Genomic DNA, 17,935 nt, shown 5'->3' on the forward strand with positions numbered 1-17,935 from the left:
GTCTTGGGGGTGATTTAGAGGCAGGCGACTCCTTCCGCCCGCCTATACTTAATCCGGCACCCTGTGAAAGAAATAAACATATATTAGAAATGTTTATATCAAAGCAAGAACACACCCTTTCTCCTCCTCCTCCTGCCCTTCCTGCTGCCGCCCCTTTTTCTTTCCCCAGACGCCCTTCCTCCCGCCTCCACACATGGCTGCAAATTGCGTGGCGGGTCCCTCACAGTCATGTCACAGGCCCAGGCTCTGCTATACTACGCAATACCACCATTTCCTCCTCCTCCTCCTCCTCCTCCTCCTCCTCCTCCTCCTCCTCCTCCTCCTCCTCCTCCTCCTCCTCCTCCTCCTCCTCCTCCTCCTCCTCCTCCTCCTCCTCCTCCTCCTCCTCCTCCTCCTCACCCCTCCATTGAGGCCGTCAACACAGACAAGCTCCTTCCCCAGACGAAGAATTAATGTTCATATAATCCCAGTACTCCCACGTAGTAATTTCGCCTCGCTAGACTAATTAAAGTCTAATTTTTCTTACGTGATACTGGGTTGTGCATTTATAAAGATTTCTTTAGCACCAGACACGTCAAGGCTCGGGGCTTTGTTGCGTTTTAAGAAGGAGTAACGCCAAGGACCTGCTGGGATTCACAACGTTGTTCTTAGTTTTCAGAGCAGGATTTCGTGTCTCAGGAAGCTGCGCTGTGAATCATCTGTTAAGTGCTGGCGGCGGCGAGAAAAGACGCTGGCTGTTAAAGGCGTGAAGGTTGAGGCAGCCCAGTGCGTGTGTGTGTGTGTGTGTGTGTGTGTGTGTGTGTGTGTGTGTGTGTGTGTGTGTGTGTGTAGACAGTCCCCAGTGAGTCTAGCAAACCTGGATTGTCGGTTGTTGGTGTCTCGGCGTGATAAACATCAAGCGTTGTCTCTAAACGGGCGGGTAGTGGCTGGGGTGAAAGGTGGTGAGGTGGAGGGCGTCATTACTTGCCTCTGCGTGCCTCCGTTGCTCAAGTCTCAATGGCAGGCACGCCCTCGAGGCATCAGGGGCGAGAGTGACCCCGCCTCGCCCATGGATCAGACGCGCAGGCATAATAACTGTCCGATCAAAAGCCATTAAGAAGCAGCATACAATTAGCCAGTCTCGCCAGCAAACTCTTGCCATACTCGACCTTAAAGACTGGTGACATTGAGGTGATTCTCGAGCGTCCTCACTTGCCAGAGTGTATAGGTCGGGTTCCTGATTAGGTGTGCCAAAAGTTTGGATACAGGGTGTGCAGGGTGTGACAGGGTGACAGGGTACGCCGGACAGGTTCCCTCGTAACATTTGGATCCAGGTGGTAGTAACATTTACATTTACGTAGACATGAGGAGACGAGGGGATGAAAAACACTGCACTCTATTCCCTCCCGCCGGCGTTCTATAAGGCGAAGGAGAGGTGTCCGAAACGTTTGTCGATGGAGATAAGGCTGATAAAAGGTCCATTATGTAAACTGCTTTTAACTTCGACGTGCGCACACACACGCACGCAACGACACAAACACACACACACACACACACACACACACACACACACACACACACACACACACACACACACACACACACACCATAAAAAAAAGTCGTACACGCATTCCGCCGCAGCAAAGAAATTATCGCTCTCAAATTATATGTTATTCACGGACATTTACTTCGTTTTGTGTCGGGTCTCCACTTTATCGCCCTCACCACTGTTCCGCCCATGGATTGTCTCCCCCAGCACTCGCGCGGCTCCCAGCTTGGTCACACTGAGAGGTCCGGGCGGGTGTGGAGGCTCGGGAAGGAGGAGGAGGGTGTCAGGATTCAAGTAGATAATTTTTCAGTGTTCACTCGTCCTTCCTGCGAGGCGACGCTAGACACCCGGGCAATAAGTTGGACGTACACAAAGCCAAAACGGTCTCACTAGTGGCCTTCCCCGTCAGGCAAGCTGGTAGGCAGGAAGAGGATCCATCAGGGACAGAGTTGTATTCCTTTACACACTTTTGGGCTCATGAGAACTATTTTTAACCTATTTAATACCAAGACTCCATATTCATTCTGCTTACTATTTGGTGATTTTATACAGCTTCAGAAACTCATTAATCTTCTGACCTCCATAGACCCTTCCTAATGTCAATAAAATGATCTAATCGTACACAAATCTTAAGGATAAAATGTGTCCCAGTACTGAAGAGGTTAAAGGCCAAAGAGGCGATTACTTTTGTTCACATGATGTTTTTTCTTTCTTTTTTTTCCAGCTGGCCACACTAATTTTTTATTGAAATGTGAATAGGATTATGAATACACTTGAAAATATCTAAAACTTTTCCTGGAGACGAGTGAAGATGGCGAAACCTTTTAAAAATATAGTTATAGAGTAATGCTGATTCCAATAGTGACTCACAAACACTATATCACTCTTTTACTAAGCCTTAAGTCCACTATAGGCATTCCTTAACCAACACCATTTGTCCCTGAGCTCCTGTCAACACTAAATGGCGATAGAAGAGAGAGAAAAAATGTCTAATCCAACGTCCCTAAGTCTGTGGAAATGTGAAAGGGAGGACTCTACCTGCCCTCATGCATCCGGGTTGTTTGGAAACGCCCCTATGTCCCCGTACTATGTTTTCACTCTTATCAGGCAAGGAGTGGTGGTGGTGATGATGGTGGAGGGTGGGGATGCTGGACTGGTCTGCAAGGGTTCCCAGAAAGCGACACAGCATCGTTGGAATAGCATGAGTGAGAGCATTGAAGAAAGTGAAAACAGGTACAGACAGGACCATTAAGGGTAGCCGGTAGTGGTGGTGGTGGTGGTGGTGGTGGTGAAGCAGCGGGAGATAATGATGGTTGTGGTAGTAGCTGAAGAAGGAATGGACGGAGTATAAAAAGGAGACGAATAATTAGTTAGCCGAAAATACAAAAAAAAAAAAAAAAAAAAAATATCAATGCTGTCCATGAAACAATGATAAGAAATAAAGAAGGAACATGGAAGTAAAATCTGACGAGCACACATAAGCCAGATATAAGTAAGAAGGACACAAAACAGCGACAATAACAGAAACAACCACAGATGAAAAAAAAAAAGAATACAACAACGTCTAATCAAGAACATAACAATAACACCCTGACCAAAAACAAAGGAGAAACAAAAAACAACAACTTGACACCAAACTTTCCATCAAACCACTGTCTTGTATCTTCTCTTTACCAACCCACAACAATCACAACAGACACACCAAACCACCAAGAAGGAACTGAGTGAAAGAGGGGCCGAAGAAAAGAGAGAGAAAGAGAGAGAACACAATGACAGCAGAATAAACTAAAGAGTCAAGGAAGAGTCACAGATTAAAGAACCACCACATCCACCACCACCACCACCACAATGACCACCATCACCACTACCCTTGGGTCCCGCTCTCCTAGTTCCTTCGTGGCCAAAGCGGAGCGTCTCTCGGCCCGGGGAACTTCCTCACCCATTCCCCTAATGTTGCAGAACCAGGCTATTGCTGTTAGGTTCCCCGGAGTGCCCTGCGTCGCCGTGTTTTGTCCTCCTCTGCTGGAATACTAATCAGCCTCCTCTTTCTTCTCCTCCTCCTCCTCCTCCTCCTCCTCCTCCTCCTTCTTCTCCCTAGTCGTCATCTTCCTTTCCTCCTCCTTTTCTTCCTTCTTCCTTTTCTTTGATTAATTCGTGTTCTTATTTTTTCTTTCCTTTTTGATCTCTCGTTTAATTCGTTTTTATCGTTTTCTTTCTATTTTCTTTCTTCTTTTTCTTCTTCTTCTTCATCTTCTTTTCTGCGGTGACCACCCTGCAGGAATACCAACCTAATCTAGCGCTCCCTGGCGGTCCCGCGGCCAATGGGGGAGTGTTTGTAATGTTGGTATTTGTCTCTGTTGGGTCGACGCTTTGTTTGTATTAGTCATCGTAGCGTGAGCGGCGTTCCTTTGGGCTGCCCAGGCCTATAAAATACTCGGCGATATTAAGGAGCTTGTCTAATACACTGTGGCTGTACGTGTTGTGCTTGTTAAGATCTTGTTTGCTCCGCCCACCGCCTGATAACGTTCGAGTCCTCTTGAATATTTACACCTCTAAGCGAGCGGTAAAATAGCTCAATTATTGTGTATCTAATTTCTAACCCCGCTGCATTCATTATACACGTTTTAACTTCTTGCTGATCTTTGAGGAGTGAGTGCATGATTCTTCCCCTCTCCCTTTCCTACACTTCCACCCATCCCTTCCTCTCCTATCCAGTGCATGACGGCACGTACTGTACATCAAAGCGCATGTCAAGCTCCATCACTACCAATTAAACCTCGCATGAAAACTGGTCTTGCGGGGAATGCCACGTTGACGCAAACCAAGACATATTGTGACTGCAAAAATATACCGATAATACCTGACACGTTTAATGAGTATTGCACATTTTTGGAGGTCCATTCTTTCCTTCTTGAGTGGAGTGGGTTGGTTAGGGGAAGGGAGTGTTCTCTTCTCTTACTCCTGGCGAGGCTGGGGTGAGCTGAGCGATGCGAGTCATTTCCATAGCGCAACTCCACATAACTCTGACCAATTAAGGCGACGTTCAGATGTTCATGACAACGCGACACGACGCTGCATGGTAGGGGAAGAGGAGGAAGAGAAGGAGGTGATGTAGGAGAAGAAGACGAAGAAAACGAAGAAGAGAGTGATTGGTGGTATGAATTAAGGGTGAAAAAAAAATAGGAGTAAATATACCTTCCTATCTCCATTTTAATATACACAGAGTCCGTTGCCTTTTGTCCCATTGTATAAAGTAAAGGAAGAGCAAAGAACAGGTGAAGGAAATTGGAGTGAGGTGGAGTGAGTCTATGAACTGGTAAGAGTGATGAAAGGGAAAGGGAGAAAGGTGAGAGAGGAAGGGAGAGGAAGAGAGGGAAAGGAGGAAGGGGTCGAGAGGGTTGTGACATGAAGGGTTAATCCTCAAAAGGTACTTAAATTTTTTCCATCTACTTTATTCTGTCCCGTTATGGTGTTGCGGTTTTACTCTCTCTCTCTCTCTCTCTCTCTCTCTCTCTCTCTCTCTCTCTCTCTCTCTCTCTCTCTCTCTCTCTCTCTCTCTCTCTCTCTCTCTCTCTCTCTCTCTCTCTCTCTCTCTCTCTCTGACCCAGTTCACCTTCATCTATTACCAAACCAAGAACAAAATTGAAGCTGTGGAGTACGTGTCAGTTTCTTTTCCCTCTTAATAATACAGTTTCACACAATTATCCTTTCATTCTTTTTTTTCTTTTCTCTCTCTGTCTGTATCAACCTCCGAGAAGAGAAGACGTAGCAAAGAAATTCAAGCTTTCTTTTCATTTTTTTGCTTTAAATATCCTGTCACTTAATTATTTATCTTTCCTACTCTTCCCTTTTCTCTTCTTCCCACGTTGCACCACACTACAGCACTTTCCTCCCTTCATTCTATTCTCCCCGTTACCACATCCTCATAAGCCGAGCACCTTCCAGCAACAGCAACAAGATAAGATGAGAGGAAAGAAGAAGAAAAAAAGGAGGAGGAGGAGGAGGAGGAGGAGGAGGAGGAGGAGGAGGAGGCGTAGACATTGCTATTCTTCCTTCACCCGCCGAGACCCCGCCCCCTAGACAGGCCGCGTCAGGCGCTATGAACTGCAGTCAGGCTTAAATCTTCATTAACCAGACGAAGGGGCGTGGGCTTGGGCTTTTGTGGCACTGCAGCCCACACACCAACTCCGCCCGAAAAAGCGGCTCTTAACAGGACAGTAAATCAGGCGGCGTGTGGGAGTAGGTGATGAGAGTGCGGGCGGTAGGCGGACGGACGGATGTGCAGGCTGGCTAGTGGACTCCTGAAGGTACTAACGGAGGAACAGAGAGTGTGGGTAATGGTTGTGATGGTGGTGGCTGGTATAAAAGTGAGTAAAAGATGCAGAGTAGAGGAAAGAGTAGAGTGGTGAGGTGTTAGGTGAGGTAATGGAGGAGGAGGGGGGGAGGAGGAGGAGATACTGATGAAGGGATGGAGAAATAGAGGGTGGGGATAGTGGTGATAGCTGTGGTAGGGGTGGTGGTGTGTGATATAGAGTACAGGAGAGTAAGGATAAGAGGAGAGGGAGGAGGTGTTAGTGGAGGAGGAGGAGGAGGAGGAGGAGGAGGAGGAGGAGGAGGAGGAGGAGGAGGAGGGCGGCGCTACAAGACCACCTGGCAGTTGTACATTAACCTTATCTCTACTTGCATCGCCCTTCTGCTCTTCTGTCCTCTGCCACCCTCTCTCTCTCTCTCTCTCTCTCTCTCTCTCTCTCTCTCTCTCTCTCTCTCTCTCTCTCTCTCTCTCTCTCTCTCTCTCTCTCTCTCTCTCTATTTCTTTTGGCAAGCTGTCAATAAAATAAATCGGTCATTAGGAAAGAAGAGAGAGAGAGAGAGAGAGAGAGAGAGAGAGAGAGAGAGAGAGAGAGAGATGGAGGGTGGGGGGTGGAGGGAGGTCGATGTCCGTGTATGCGAAGGTGAATGGGGCAAGGTGGGTCCTGTGTGTTGACTGTGAGGTTTACCAACACAACTCAGGTGAAACGTCCGGGCAGGTGCTAGGGCAGGTGTGTGTGTGTGTGTGTGTGTGTGTGTGTGTGTGTGTGTGTGTGTGTGTGTGTGTGTGTGTGTGTGTGATGTAGCGTAACGATTTCAAGGAATGCGAAGTAAGACAATATGGAAAAGAAAAAGAGAATGTATGAATGAATGAATGAATGAACGAAGAAAGTAAGGAATGTGTGGAATAAAGAAAGGATGAATAGTCTACAGGGAGAAAACGAAGAAAGAGATGAAGGAATGAAGGAAGAAAAATAAGGAATGAGGAAGTAAATAAGAGAATGAAAGTATTGAATGACTAAAAAAAAGGAATGAAAAAAAAGATAAAATAAACAAGGAGCAAGAAAGCAGTGATGGAGAACGTAAAGGAAAAGGGGAATAAGAAACAAATGATGAAAAGGGAGGAAGAAGGGAAAGAATGTTAAACAGGTGGGTGAGATGGAGGGAAGGAAGGAGGAGAGGAAGGAGGGAGGTGTTAAGGAAAAAAATTAATGGTGTGTGTGTGTGTGTGTGTGTGTGTGTGTGTGTGTGTGTGTGTGTGTGTGTGTGTGTGTGCATAATACATTTGAGCTTTTTTCAGTCTGTGTGCATTTTCACGTATGACTTCAAGTACAACAGTTCATTCAAACACACACACACACACACACACACACACACACACACACACACACACACACACGTCAGCTTCCCGTCCCCATGTTTTGTTTACTTCTGCGTCACTTTCCCTCGCCTCCCTGTGACTCTTTCTTTCTCTCTTTCTTTCCTTCTTTTCTTTCACTTTCATTACGTCAAGTTTTTGTTTCCTGACTCACCACTTGGCTGCCTGACTTCGTTGACTTTTACATGTTCATTTCACAATTTTCCTCTTTATTTTCCCTCTTGCTTTTCCCTCATTCTCTTTCAGCTCTATTTCTCCTTTTCTTACTTTTTCTCCCTTTCTTTCTTTAGTTTTTCCTCTCTTCTCTTTCCTCTGACTGTCATTTCCTTTTTGTTTTGTTTTTCTTTTCTTCTCTCCATCAAGTCTTCACACACTTCCTTTTCACTAATTCTTTCCTTCCCTCTTTTTTTCACTGTTTTTGTTTCCACGTTTCTTCCTATGAGAGAGAGAGAGAGAGAGAGAGAGAGAGAGAGAGAGAGAAAGAGAGAGAAACTAACAAATAAAACTAAACATCAACTACCCAATACATTCACACATACACACAACACACATCCAGAATAACTAACAAAAACAAAAAAAACATCAGCTTCCCATTACACTCACACATACACACAACACACATCCAGACACACACGATTCACTTGGCCAGCAGTTTTCCATTGATTTCCTAGCTCTTCTTTCCTTCTCTGCCAGTGACGGCCTTGCGCGGCGTATCCGGGACCCTGTCAGGTATAATGTATGTGTCTAATCTTTTGCTGCTTCTCTTAATAAACGCTGGTGGCGGGTGGTGGGCGAGCAGACACCTGTGGGGGGTCCTGCGTTGTGGAGGAGGATTAGGAGAAGGAGGAGGAGGTATAGAAAAAGAAGCTACATATGTGCAACATTTATGAGACCACACCTGAACTATGTGATACAGTTCTAGTTATCAAATTACCAGGAGGAGGAGGAGGAGGAGGAGTTGGTAGTGATAGTAGAAGAGGAGGAGAAGGACAAGAAAGAGGAGGATTTAAAGGAGCGGTAGGACAAGAACGAGAAGAAAGAAAATGATGAGGAAACGACAAGAAAAAGCAAGATAAAATTGACAAAGAAGAAAAAATAGAACAGATAATTGTAAAAAAAGAAAATAAACGTGATTCTTTACAGCTCTTGAAGACTAAACTAAAAATAACACCGCTCCATCATCTCTCCAGCTTACTCGCACCATCACACCCTCACACAAACACGCATCCTAGACTATTTAATCCCATGACTCAGCTTTTAAACCTCCACTTAGAATAATCTCCTTATAGACGCGTGTCATTTCCAAACTGGAGGCGTGAATATGAGACGAACACTGCTTTCATAATTAATAAAGGCGAGTGGATGTGTAGGCAAGGCACGTACTAAACTAACCTGCCGGCGGGGGGTCCAGGGAGGGGCGGGACGGGGCGTTACCTGCGAACTGGGCGGGGGCGTGAATAGCAGAGGGCGGGTTGGTGGTGATGTTGGTGGTGGTGGTGGTGGTGGTTGGGATGAAGGAGAAACTGAAGTAATGGGAAAAAAAATAGTATTGGAGGAAGTAGATGAAGAAGGATGAGGAGGAGACAAATTAGAGGAAAAGAAGGAAGTGATGGTGATAAATAAAGACGAAAGAATAAAAATGAAAAAAGGGGAGAAAATAGAAGATGGAAGACGAAACAATGTAGAGAAAGGAGGAGAAAGAAGGTGATGTAAATGGGTGACAGAGGAAAATAAAAAAAAGAAGGAAAAAATGAGGAAAAGAAAGAAAGGAGAGAATTGGGATGTCTAACACTAGAGGGAAGGGGAAAACGAAGAGAAGGAAAAGCAAAAATGGAAAAGCAAAAGAGAATATGGAGAGATATAACATGAGAGGAAATAAGAGAGGGATAGCAGAGAAAAGAGGAAGATGAGGCGTAGCATGAGAGGGAAGGGAGGGGAAAGAGGAGGATGGAGAGGCAGGGAAGGAAAGGAGTGGCACGGGTGGAGAGGGAGAGGCAGAGGACACACCCGCGGTAAGTACATGGGGCAGCAGGATGTGAGGGTGGGCGGGGCACGAGAAACAAGACGAGGAAAGGAGGAAGAAAAAAATTGAGTAAATACAAATACAGGAATATACTACAAAATTTCACTCCAAGAAACATAAATACACACAAAAAAAATATACACTCGAGAAGAAAAATAAAATTGGAGGAATATTTTTTTTGGTTTTGGAATCGAGAGAAAAAAAAAGGAGGAAGGAATAAATAAAAAAAAGACAGGTTTATTTTTTAGTAAGAGCGATTATTATGTGTTTATGTTTTTCAGCAGCGAGTGTAAACAAACAGTGTGTAGACAAAGCGAACTGAAAAAAAAAGGAAGTACAAAGATCGATAAATGTAAAATATGAACGAGAATATGAAGAGGTCACGGACTTTGCAGATTTTTACCAGAAAGATTTTTAAATAAGACCAGGAAGTGAACTGTGAAGGCTACATGTTACAAAAAAATAATAATAGATAAATGTTATAATAATTCATTGGGTGTGTTCTAAGAGAGAGAGAGAGAGAGAGAGAGAGAGAGAGAGAGAGAGAGATAATACTCGCTCTTAGCAAATTATTAGTACATATGTATTCGCAGAAAACCGAACCTCCTTGACTTGTCAGTTTTCAATATTTTTTTTTTCTCTCTTCGTTTGCAACATAAACTTTTTTTTGTCTCACCACCTGGCAAGTCTCGAAGCTCAAGCCGTGTTTTTTTTTCTTTCTGTGTGTGTGTGTGTGTGTGTGTGTGTGTGTGTGTGTGTGTGTGTGTGTGTGTGTGTGTGTGTGTGTGTGTGTGTGTGTGTGTGTGTGTGTGTGTGTGTGTGTGTGTGTGTGTGTGTGTGTGTGTGTGTGTGTGTGTGTGTGTGTGTGTGTGTGTGTGTGTGTGTGCGTGTGTGTGTGTGTGTGTGGGTGTGGGTGTGTGTGTGTGTGTGTGCACGGAGGCATATCATCCTTGGCACTTTCTTACAAACACAAAGGACAAATAGAAAGAATGACAGTATTTCTCTTTCTATTATTTGTTTTCCCATCTGCCTTGTTCTCATTCTCTCCATCCTAGCCATTCTATTACTCCACCTTTCTTTCCTCTAATTCTTACCTTAAAATTTATGTACGATTAGACCATTTTATTGACATTAGGAAGGGTCTATGGAGGTCAGAAGATTAATGGCCAGAGTCTTCACTATTCTAATACTCCACATGAGTCTCTGAAGCTGTATAAAATCACCAAATAGTAAGCAGAATGAATATGAAAACGCGTTATGTTTTAAAGGGATTAAAAGTCATCCTCTTCCATCTCCTTTTTTCCTTTCCAATAAAAGAAAAGACCTGATAATTACCCAACTCTTTGATCTTTCTTTTTTTTTCTTCCTTTACAACATGTATCCTCTGCTTTTTTTTCCGCATTTTCCCTAGTCTTCCTTCACATTATCCTCCTCCTCCCTCTCCTCCTCCTCCTCCTCCTCATCATCATCATCATCATCATCATCATCATCATCATCATCATCCTCCTTCTTTTCCTTATTCATCTCCAGTTCCTCCTATTTCTCTCACTTGCAGTCATATTTTCTTCACTTTTAAATAACAGAATCCCACACAAACAACCCCATCTACTGCTGTTTGTTCCTCCCTTGTCCTGTCTCCCTGTTCCTCCTTCTCCTCCTCCTCCTCCCCCTCCTACTCCTTCTCCTCCTCTTCCTCTTTGCATGTAGGTGAACGCACTCATTCTTCCGCACCACCGTTAAGCTCAAATGTAAAACTACGCTTCTTAACGCAGTGGGCAAGTATCGGGCGAGTGGCGCTTACAGTCCCAGCAGTAAAGTAGCAGTGGCCGGCGACTTTAAAGTAAAAGCAGCAAGAGGGAACAGCAGGAGCTAATGGTGACGAGAGGGAACACTGGCACGTGACGGGAATACACTTCAAGAAGCTGGAGGAGGAGGAGGAGGAGGAGGAGGAGGAGGAGGAGGAGGAGGAGGAGGAGGAGGAGGAGGAGCAACAGGAAGAGGACTAGATGGTGAAGGAGGTAGAGGTGGTGGTGATGGAGAGAAGGGTAATTTAAAAGAAGAAAGAGCAAGAAGAAAAGGGAGCAGAAGAATATGCACGGTAAACTTAATGAAAAAGACTAATTTTATGTAGTAAGCTAGTAGTAGTAGTAGTAGTAGTAGTAGTAGTAGTAGTAGTAGTAGTAGTAGTAGTAAAAGTGATAGTAGTAGTGATAGTAGTAGTGAACGATACCACTATCAAAATAATATGAATAATGTGTTTATGATTAAAATATATTCAGTTTGTTATTCTTAAAAGGAAGAAAATGAGGCAAAGTGACAAACAGATAAATGAGATCAAGATGAGGATGCAACTCCACCCAGAGGACTAGAGGGCGAGGAGGAGGAGGAGGAGGAGGAGGAGGAGGAGGAGGAGGAGGAGGAGGAGGAGGAGGAGGACAAGGAGGAAGAGGAGGAGAGGAAGAGAGATAAGGAGAGAGAGGGACATAAAGGTGGGGGAGAAGAAGGAGCAGCAAGAGAATGGTGGAGATAAAGAGAAGGAAAATGTAGTGGTGGTGGTGGTGGTGGTGGTTGTGGCGCGTGGTCCTCGGGTAGGCCACTCGGGATAAACCTTGGCCTGCAGGCAGGTCACAGGAACACTGGCGGGGACAATAACCTTTTGTTTGTAAATGAAGTTGTTTGTAGGGTGGTCAGGTGTGCTCCTCTTCCTCCCTCTCTCCCCTTGACCCTCCCCTTCTGTTTACGCTGCTGTTACCTGAGCCAGCGCCGTCACACCTGGCTAATTAGTGGATGGGAGGGAAAAGACGTGTTTCAATTGTGGCCGAAGGATTTACGATACTTAGGATGACACTGCTGAGAAATCCTGTGAGCGAGGCAGTATTTACGACACGATACTCCCGGACAATGCGAATTATAAACAGGAAAAAAAAAAGCATTCTGAACATTAATCCTTCTCGTGCTTGCTGTCCCGACCTGCCACACACCCTTGGACAATGGCCGGGTGCTTGCCTCCCTGCGAGCCACAGTCATGTCGCTTTCTGGATGGATGGTCAGGGTTGAGCAGCATACCTCAGCCTCCCCAAGCCTCGCCTTGACGTTATTCCCCGCGCCTGTATAGAGATGTACACACGCGGCTCTTATCTTAATTTATTCCCCTGTAATCTGACGGGGCCGGTGTTGGCTGTAATACACTTGGGTTCTCATAAGAGGCGGGAGATAAGACTTGTGTGTCGCTGAGGAGACTAAGGAAGGCTAAAGGAGACTGAAGATTCCACTACTACCACCACTAACACCACTATCTCGGCCTCAGTCCAATAGGTGTGTAACAGGTGTACTATTCCCCCAGGTGTGTTCCCTCAGGTGTATTCTCATTAGTGGTATTGAGAGGAAAGTTCCAAGAGGGCAGTCAGCCGAGGAGGAATGTCGCCCCGGTGCCTGCGTGTGCATGTCGAGTGTCTGGAGTGTCAGGCGTGCGTGGGGCGGCCCGGACCTCCCCACCTGGCCCACACTGGTGCTCAGGGGCGTGGCAGGCTGAGGGAATTTACCAGGAAAAATTTGACGGTGGGATGTACTTAGAGGAGGAGAAAAAGAAGGAGGAGGAGGAGGAGGAGGAGGAGGAGGAGGAGGAGGAGGAGGAAGTTGCATTATGAGAAAGAGAAGATGAAGGGGACTGAAGGATGTAGCGAGAAAGAGGAGAAGGCGGAGGAGAATTGTAATTTGTTGTATTGAGAGGAGAAACTATAGGACTTCCAAGGCATTTCAAACAACAGCACTTCTCTCTGTCCTTATTAGTCTTCTGAACACTCATTACATTATTAGAAAGAAAAAGTATCCACAACATAAAAAGAAAGTTTCATCTACGTCTCCCATTGTTTGTATAGGTAAGAGAAAAAGAGTAGGAGGAGGAGGAGGAGGAAGAAGAGGAAGAGATCTGGATGGTGTTATCAGGTCGCGTCACCACCGCCATTCCACCCAAGAGACACCAATACGGCCTCCTTTGCCTCCCTCTAGTGTGTGAAAAAGGACCTTACATGTTGCCTGGCGGGGAAGAGACAGACGGACAGGGGTTGGGGCGGACAGGGGCAGAAGAAGACAAGGACAGGGGGGTGGACGGTGCGCAGCGGGACGGGTCGTATTTAGAAGGGGAAGAAAAAAAGCAGGTTGTATTGCTGATCACGAAAAAGGAATACATCTAGAATAAATAGGAATCGATAAAGAAATGCTATAAATAAATAAATAAATGAAAATCTAGCTCGTGTGTGTGTGTGTTTCACTGTTTGATCTGCTGCAGTCTCTGACGAGACAGCCAGACGTTACCCTACGGAACGAGCTCAGAGCTCATTATTTCCGATCTTCGGATAGGCCTGAGACCAGGCACACATCACACACCGGGACAACAAGGTCACAACTCCTCGATTTACATCCCGTACCTACTCACTGCTAGGTGAACAGGGGCTACACGTGAAAGGAGACACACCCAAATATCTCCACCCGGCCAGGGAATCGAACCCTGGTCCTCTGGCTGTGTGTGTCAGCGCTCTAACCACTGAGCTACCGGAGAGTGAGAAACGGGCAGGAGACATATTGAGACCCACACGATGACATCCGCCCTTGCGTGGGGACGAGAGAGAGAGAGAGAGAGAGAGAGAGAGAGAGAGAGAGAAACGGAGGATGAAGAGCTAAAAAATAAAGGAAACGAAAAATGAAAGACGAACAAAAATATAACGAGCGACAAACGATCACCAATAACACGTACACACTTTCAACATCGTAATAAACTTTGAAATCCAATAAGAAAATAAACCAATATATGAAAATAAACCAATATATATTTCTTCCCACTCATCTTCCTCCATGAATACAAGATTAGTTACTGAATTAACCTCTTCAATACCATGACGCGTTTCCATATTCATTCTGCTTACTATTTGGTGATTTCATACAGCTTCAGAAACTTATGTGGGAGGATTAAAATAGTGAAGACTGGCCATTAATCTTCTCACTTCCATAGACCCTTCCTAATGTCAATAAAATGGTCTAATCGTACACAAATCTCAAGGAAAAAATGTGTCCCAGTACTGAAGAGGTAAAGCGAGGCAACATTCAAGATATGGCTTGGTACGGACAAGGAAGCAAAAGGAACATCATATCGTCCTGGTGTTCGATAAAAGACTAAGAACTGTTTGCTCTCCCTTCACCAGCAGTTCAGTGGCGTGTGTGGGTCACTAGGCCACTCTTGCCACCACCGAAGGCTGATCTGATTCTTGGGAGGAGCATAGAGAGGGTACAGTACAACGTATCTTTCTCTCCTATTCGTCTTCCATAATTCCTTCGTTCCTGTTTTTCTTTTATTGGTATGCCTGACTGTAGATGTTTAAAGAAGTGTTATTTATTTTTCTTATTAGAATGTTTTTATCTTATCACTTCATAGCTTTTGGAATGAGGTAACGTATGATTCAGTTCCTGCAGCATGTTCAGTCAATAATTTTGGCAATCAATCAATCATTCAGTCAATCAGTAAATCAATCAGTCACTCCCTCCCTCAGACACACCCAGCTGAACTCAATCCATTTATCTCCTCGTCTATGTATTAATTTTGCTAGTGAAGGTAATAAGAAGTTTTTGTATGAAAATAAGATGAATTTATGGATAGAGATGATGGGAGGGTGCAGGGATGTAAGTTTCATACAAGAACTGCCTCATGTATAATCTTACTGGCATCTTACAACTCTTATGGTCTTTTCTTCCAGCATAGACCCTTAATATCTTCTTCTACGCTTTGGTATTCAGTTAAGTATAAAGCTGCAAGAGTCCAAGGTGATGTTAGACATGGTTTGATAATCCGTAAGTGACCGCTTAAAGTAAGAAAAATTCGCGTTTGTTCGCTAAACACAGAGCGAGTCACCTCATCCCACTCCTCCCTGTTTACGTAGCGGTGAGGACTTGTCTTCTATAAAAATCTGACGCCGAGTTTTCTTCTCTTTTCGAAACTTATCGAAAACTCGCAACCCGGAAGACTGTGCCGTAAAGTTTTATGGAGGGAGTTCGCTGGTCCGTCCGATGGGTGGAGGGGGAGGGGCAGAGGTGGCGGGGCTCGAACCTGGGAGAGCACACGAGCTACACCGCCGCCACTCCTAAAGATCCATCAACAGGCTCATAAATCACAGTCGCGTCCAATACTCAGGGACGCAAGATTTTAGGAAAACTGTTTATATTTAGTTTTTAAAATATTTTCTGTCTCTATATTTATATTCTTATCGTCTTAAGAAGGGGCGCCACTTGGCCTTGTTGAACCAAATGATCAGTCTGTCATTCTCAGCTATCTTTTTTTTTTATAAAACTCGCTTTAAAACATTGATTAAGTTTATTATTTGATTCAGATTGATGAGATGCTACTTTTTTCGCCGTCCAGTAGCAGTATAAGGTTAAGTATTCCTTCTCAGCAGCAATATGGAGGCTATGGCTGCTATGACACTGTTCTCTTATCCTTTTATTTTATTTCTTTTTATCTTACGACGTTCTTTTTGTTTCTTTCAGGACATGGAAGCCGACCACCACTCCCAAGATTCAACGATTTCAAGTGAACTCCAGGTGAATTATTCCAAGTATTTTCTTATCTATTCACCTGTTTCTGGAGTACTGCCTTTTTTTTTCGCCATGCAGAGTTCAAACACATTTACATCTCGCTGGCCAACGGTCGCCGGACTGGATTTACTCGCCACGTTTACACTTGTATATGGATGCGCATAATATTTCACAGCGGATAATCAGTTTCATTCTTCGTTTCCTCCCCCGTAGTTTCTCCCAAGTCCATTTTCTCCTTTGCTTTTCTTTCCTCAGCGCAAATGTTTATGGCTTGGAGCTCATTCCTCTTTTCAAATTGTGCTAGTTTTTATCTCCTCTCTCATTCCGTGCACTTGTTCCCCCAGGTTGCCAAGTGCTCGTTTGTGCGGCCCAACTTTGGCACTGAGGCCGGATATTGCCGAATTATGAACGGTCCCCTGAGCTCTCGTTCCTCACATGATTCACGACACGGATGCGAGTATACGTGATTCATAGAGGGTTTTTTGAGATTCCTGGCAGTTCATGGGGGAGGAAACTAAACAGAGCGAAGGTGGATGAGTCAGTGCTTGCCGCTTTTCTTTCATCCCGTTTTCTCCCGCGTCAGAACACCCTCAACAGGTCCACGTGCTTCATAAAACACGCAGGGAAGGGTGAAGGGCGGCTTCTCTGTGAAGGAAGGAGCGCCAGAGGTCACAACTCCCGAGCATAAAGGCTGATTACGCGGCCTCACACAACACTTCCTCCTACACCTCCCACACGCCTTATCACACGCCCCCTCGCCTTTCATCTCCAGCCACGCCCCCTTCTCGCCGTACCCACGTCCTCCCACGCACGCCATTATCTCCCATACCTCCTTCCTTCCCTCCCACGTCATTTGTCTCTCTGATAAGAGGAAAAGTAATGGGTAAACAGGATACCTAGCTATGTAATTTTAGTGGTTGAGACTCGATCATCTACAGAAAGGTCTCGGCCTCTCGTGTCCCTTGCCGCCTTGCTTCCCAGAGGTATTTGAGAGGGTGAGGGGGTGTTGGGGGGGTTTGGAGGGGCTTGTTAGCGGCCGTCACACCTGTCCGCCGCCCCTACCTGTGCAGAATAGAACCCAAATTGCTCGTAACTCTCCAATAAAGTCCTAATAAAGGTGCAGATCCCATCGAGAGTATTAGTTTATGTACCTGGGATTGCTACAGAGGGTGGTGGTGGTGGTGGTGGTAGGAGCATGAGAACGAGTAGGTGGAGAGAGCACAGGGAGAGGAGGAGGAGGAGGAGGAGGAGGAGGAGGAGGAGGAGGAGGAGGAGGAGGAGGAGGAGGAGGAGGAGATGGTAAGGGTTTAGAAAGTAACGTGGAAGAGGAAGAAGAGTAAGAGGAGGAGGAGTTACATAATAGAGGTCGTTTAGATATTTCTTCTTGGCGCTCGGACGCACACACACACACACACACACACACACACACACACACACACACACACACACACACACACACACACACACACACACACACACACACACACACACACACACACACACACACACACACACACACACACACACTAAAGGACAGGAGACAGAATGAAATAGTACCACATCAACGAAACTAAAGAGAGAGAGAGAGAGAGAGAGAGAGAGAGAGAGAGAGAGGGCAAGGGACCCTGTGCCAGTGTAATAGTTCACGGGTCATTTGCTGTACACTCACAGTTAACACACACACACACACACACACACACACACACACACACACACACACACACACACACACACACACACACACACACACCTTTTATTACTTCACCAAAATTTTTCCACTTTTTCATTTTTTTCTATATTATCATCGCATTTCTTAATTTTAACAATCTTGTCTTCAAGTACTGCAGTTTTTTTTTTCTCTCTCTACTTGTTTCTTCTCATCATTATCATTTTTTTTTTCCGCCCTGATTTAACTCCTTCAGTACCATGACGCGTTTCCATATTCATTCTGGTTACTATATGGTGGTTGTATACAGCTTCAGTAACTTATGTGGGGTGTTAGAATAGTTAAGACTCTGCCCTTTATTCTTTTGAACTTCCATAGACCCTTCCTAATGTAAACAAAATCGTTTAATTACACGCAAAACTCAAGGCAAAAATGCGTCCCTGTACCGAA

The 17,935-nt window shown here is 45.2% G+C and overlaps 1 protein-coding gene across 1 annotated transcript in view; it reads left to right on the plus strand.

Annotated features, from left to right (window-relative positions):
• The window catches only part of LOC123516021, a 44,155-nt gene extending 27,532 nt beyond the window's left edge, over window positions 1-16,623 (plus strand). The window contains exon 3 of the mRNA XM_045275020.1: window positions 15,772-16,623. Within this exon, the coding sequence (XP_045130955.1) occupies window positions 15,772-15,984 (213 nt within the window). The 3' untranslated portion in view covers window positions 15,985-16,623. The remainder of the gene's footprint in view (window positions 1-15,771) is intronic.
• Window positions 16,624-17,935: the final 1,312 nt, after the last annotated feature.

The sequence above is a fragment of the Portunus trituberculatus genome, chromosome 40, assembly GCF_017591435.1.
Source record: "Portunus trituberculatus isolate SZX2019 chromosome 40, ASM1759143v1, whole genome shotgun sequence".
NCBI lineage: Eukaryota > Metazoa > Arthropoda > Malacostraca > Decapoda > Portunidae > Portunus > Portunus trituberculatus.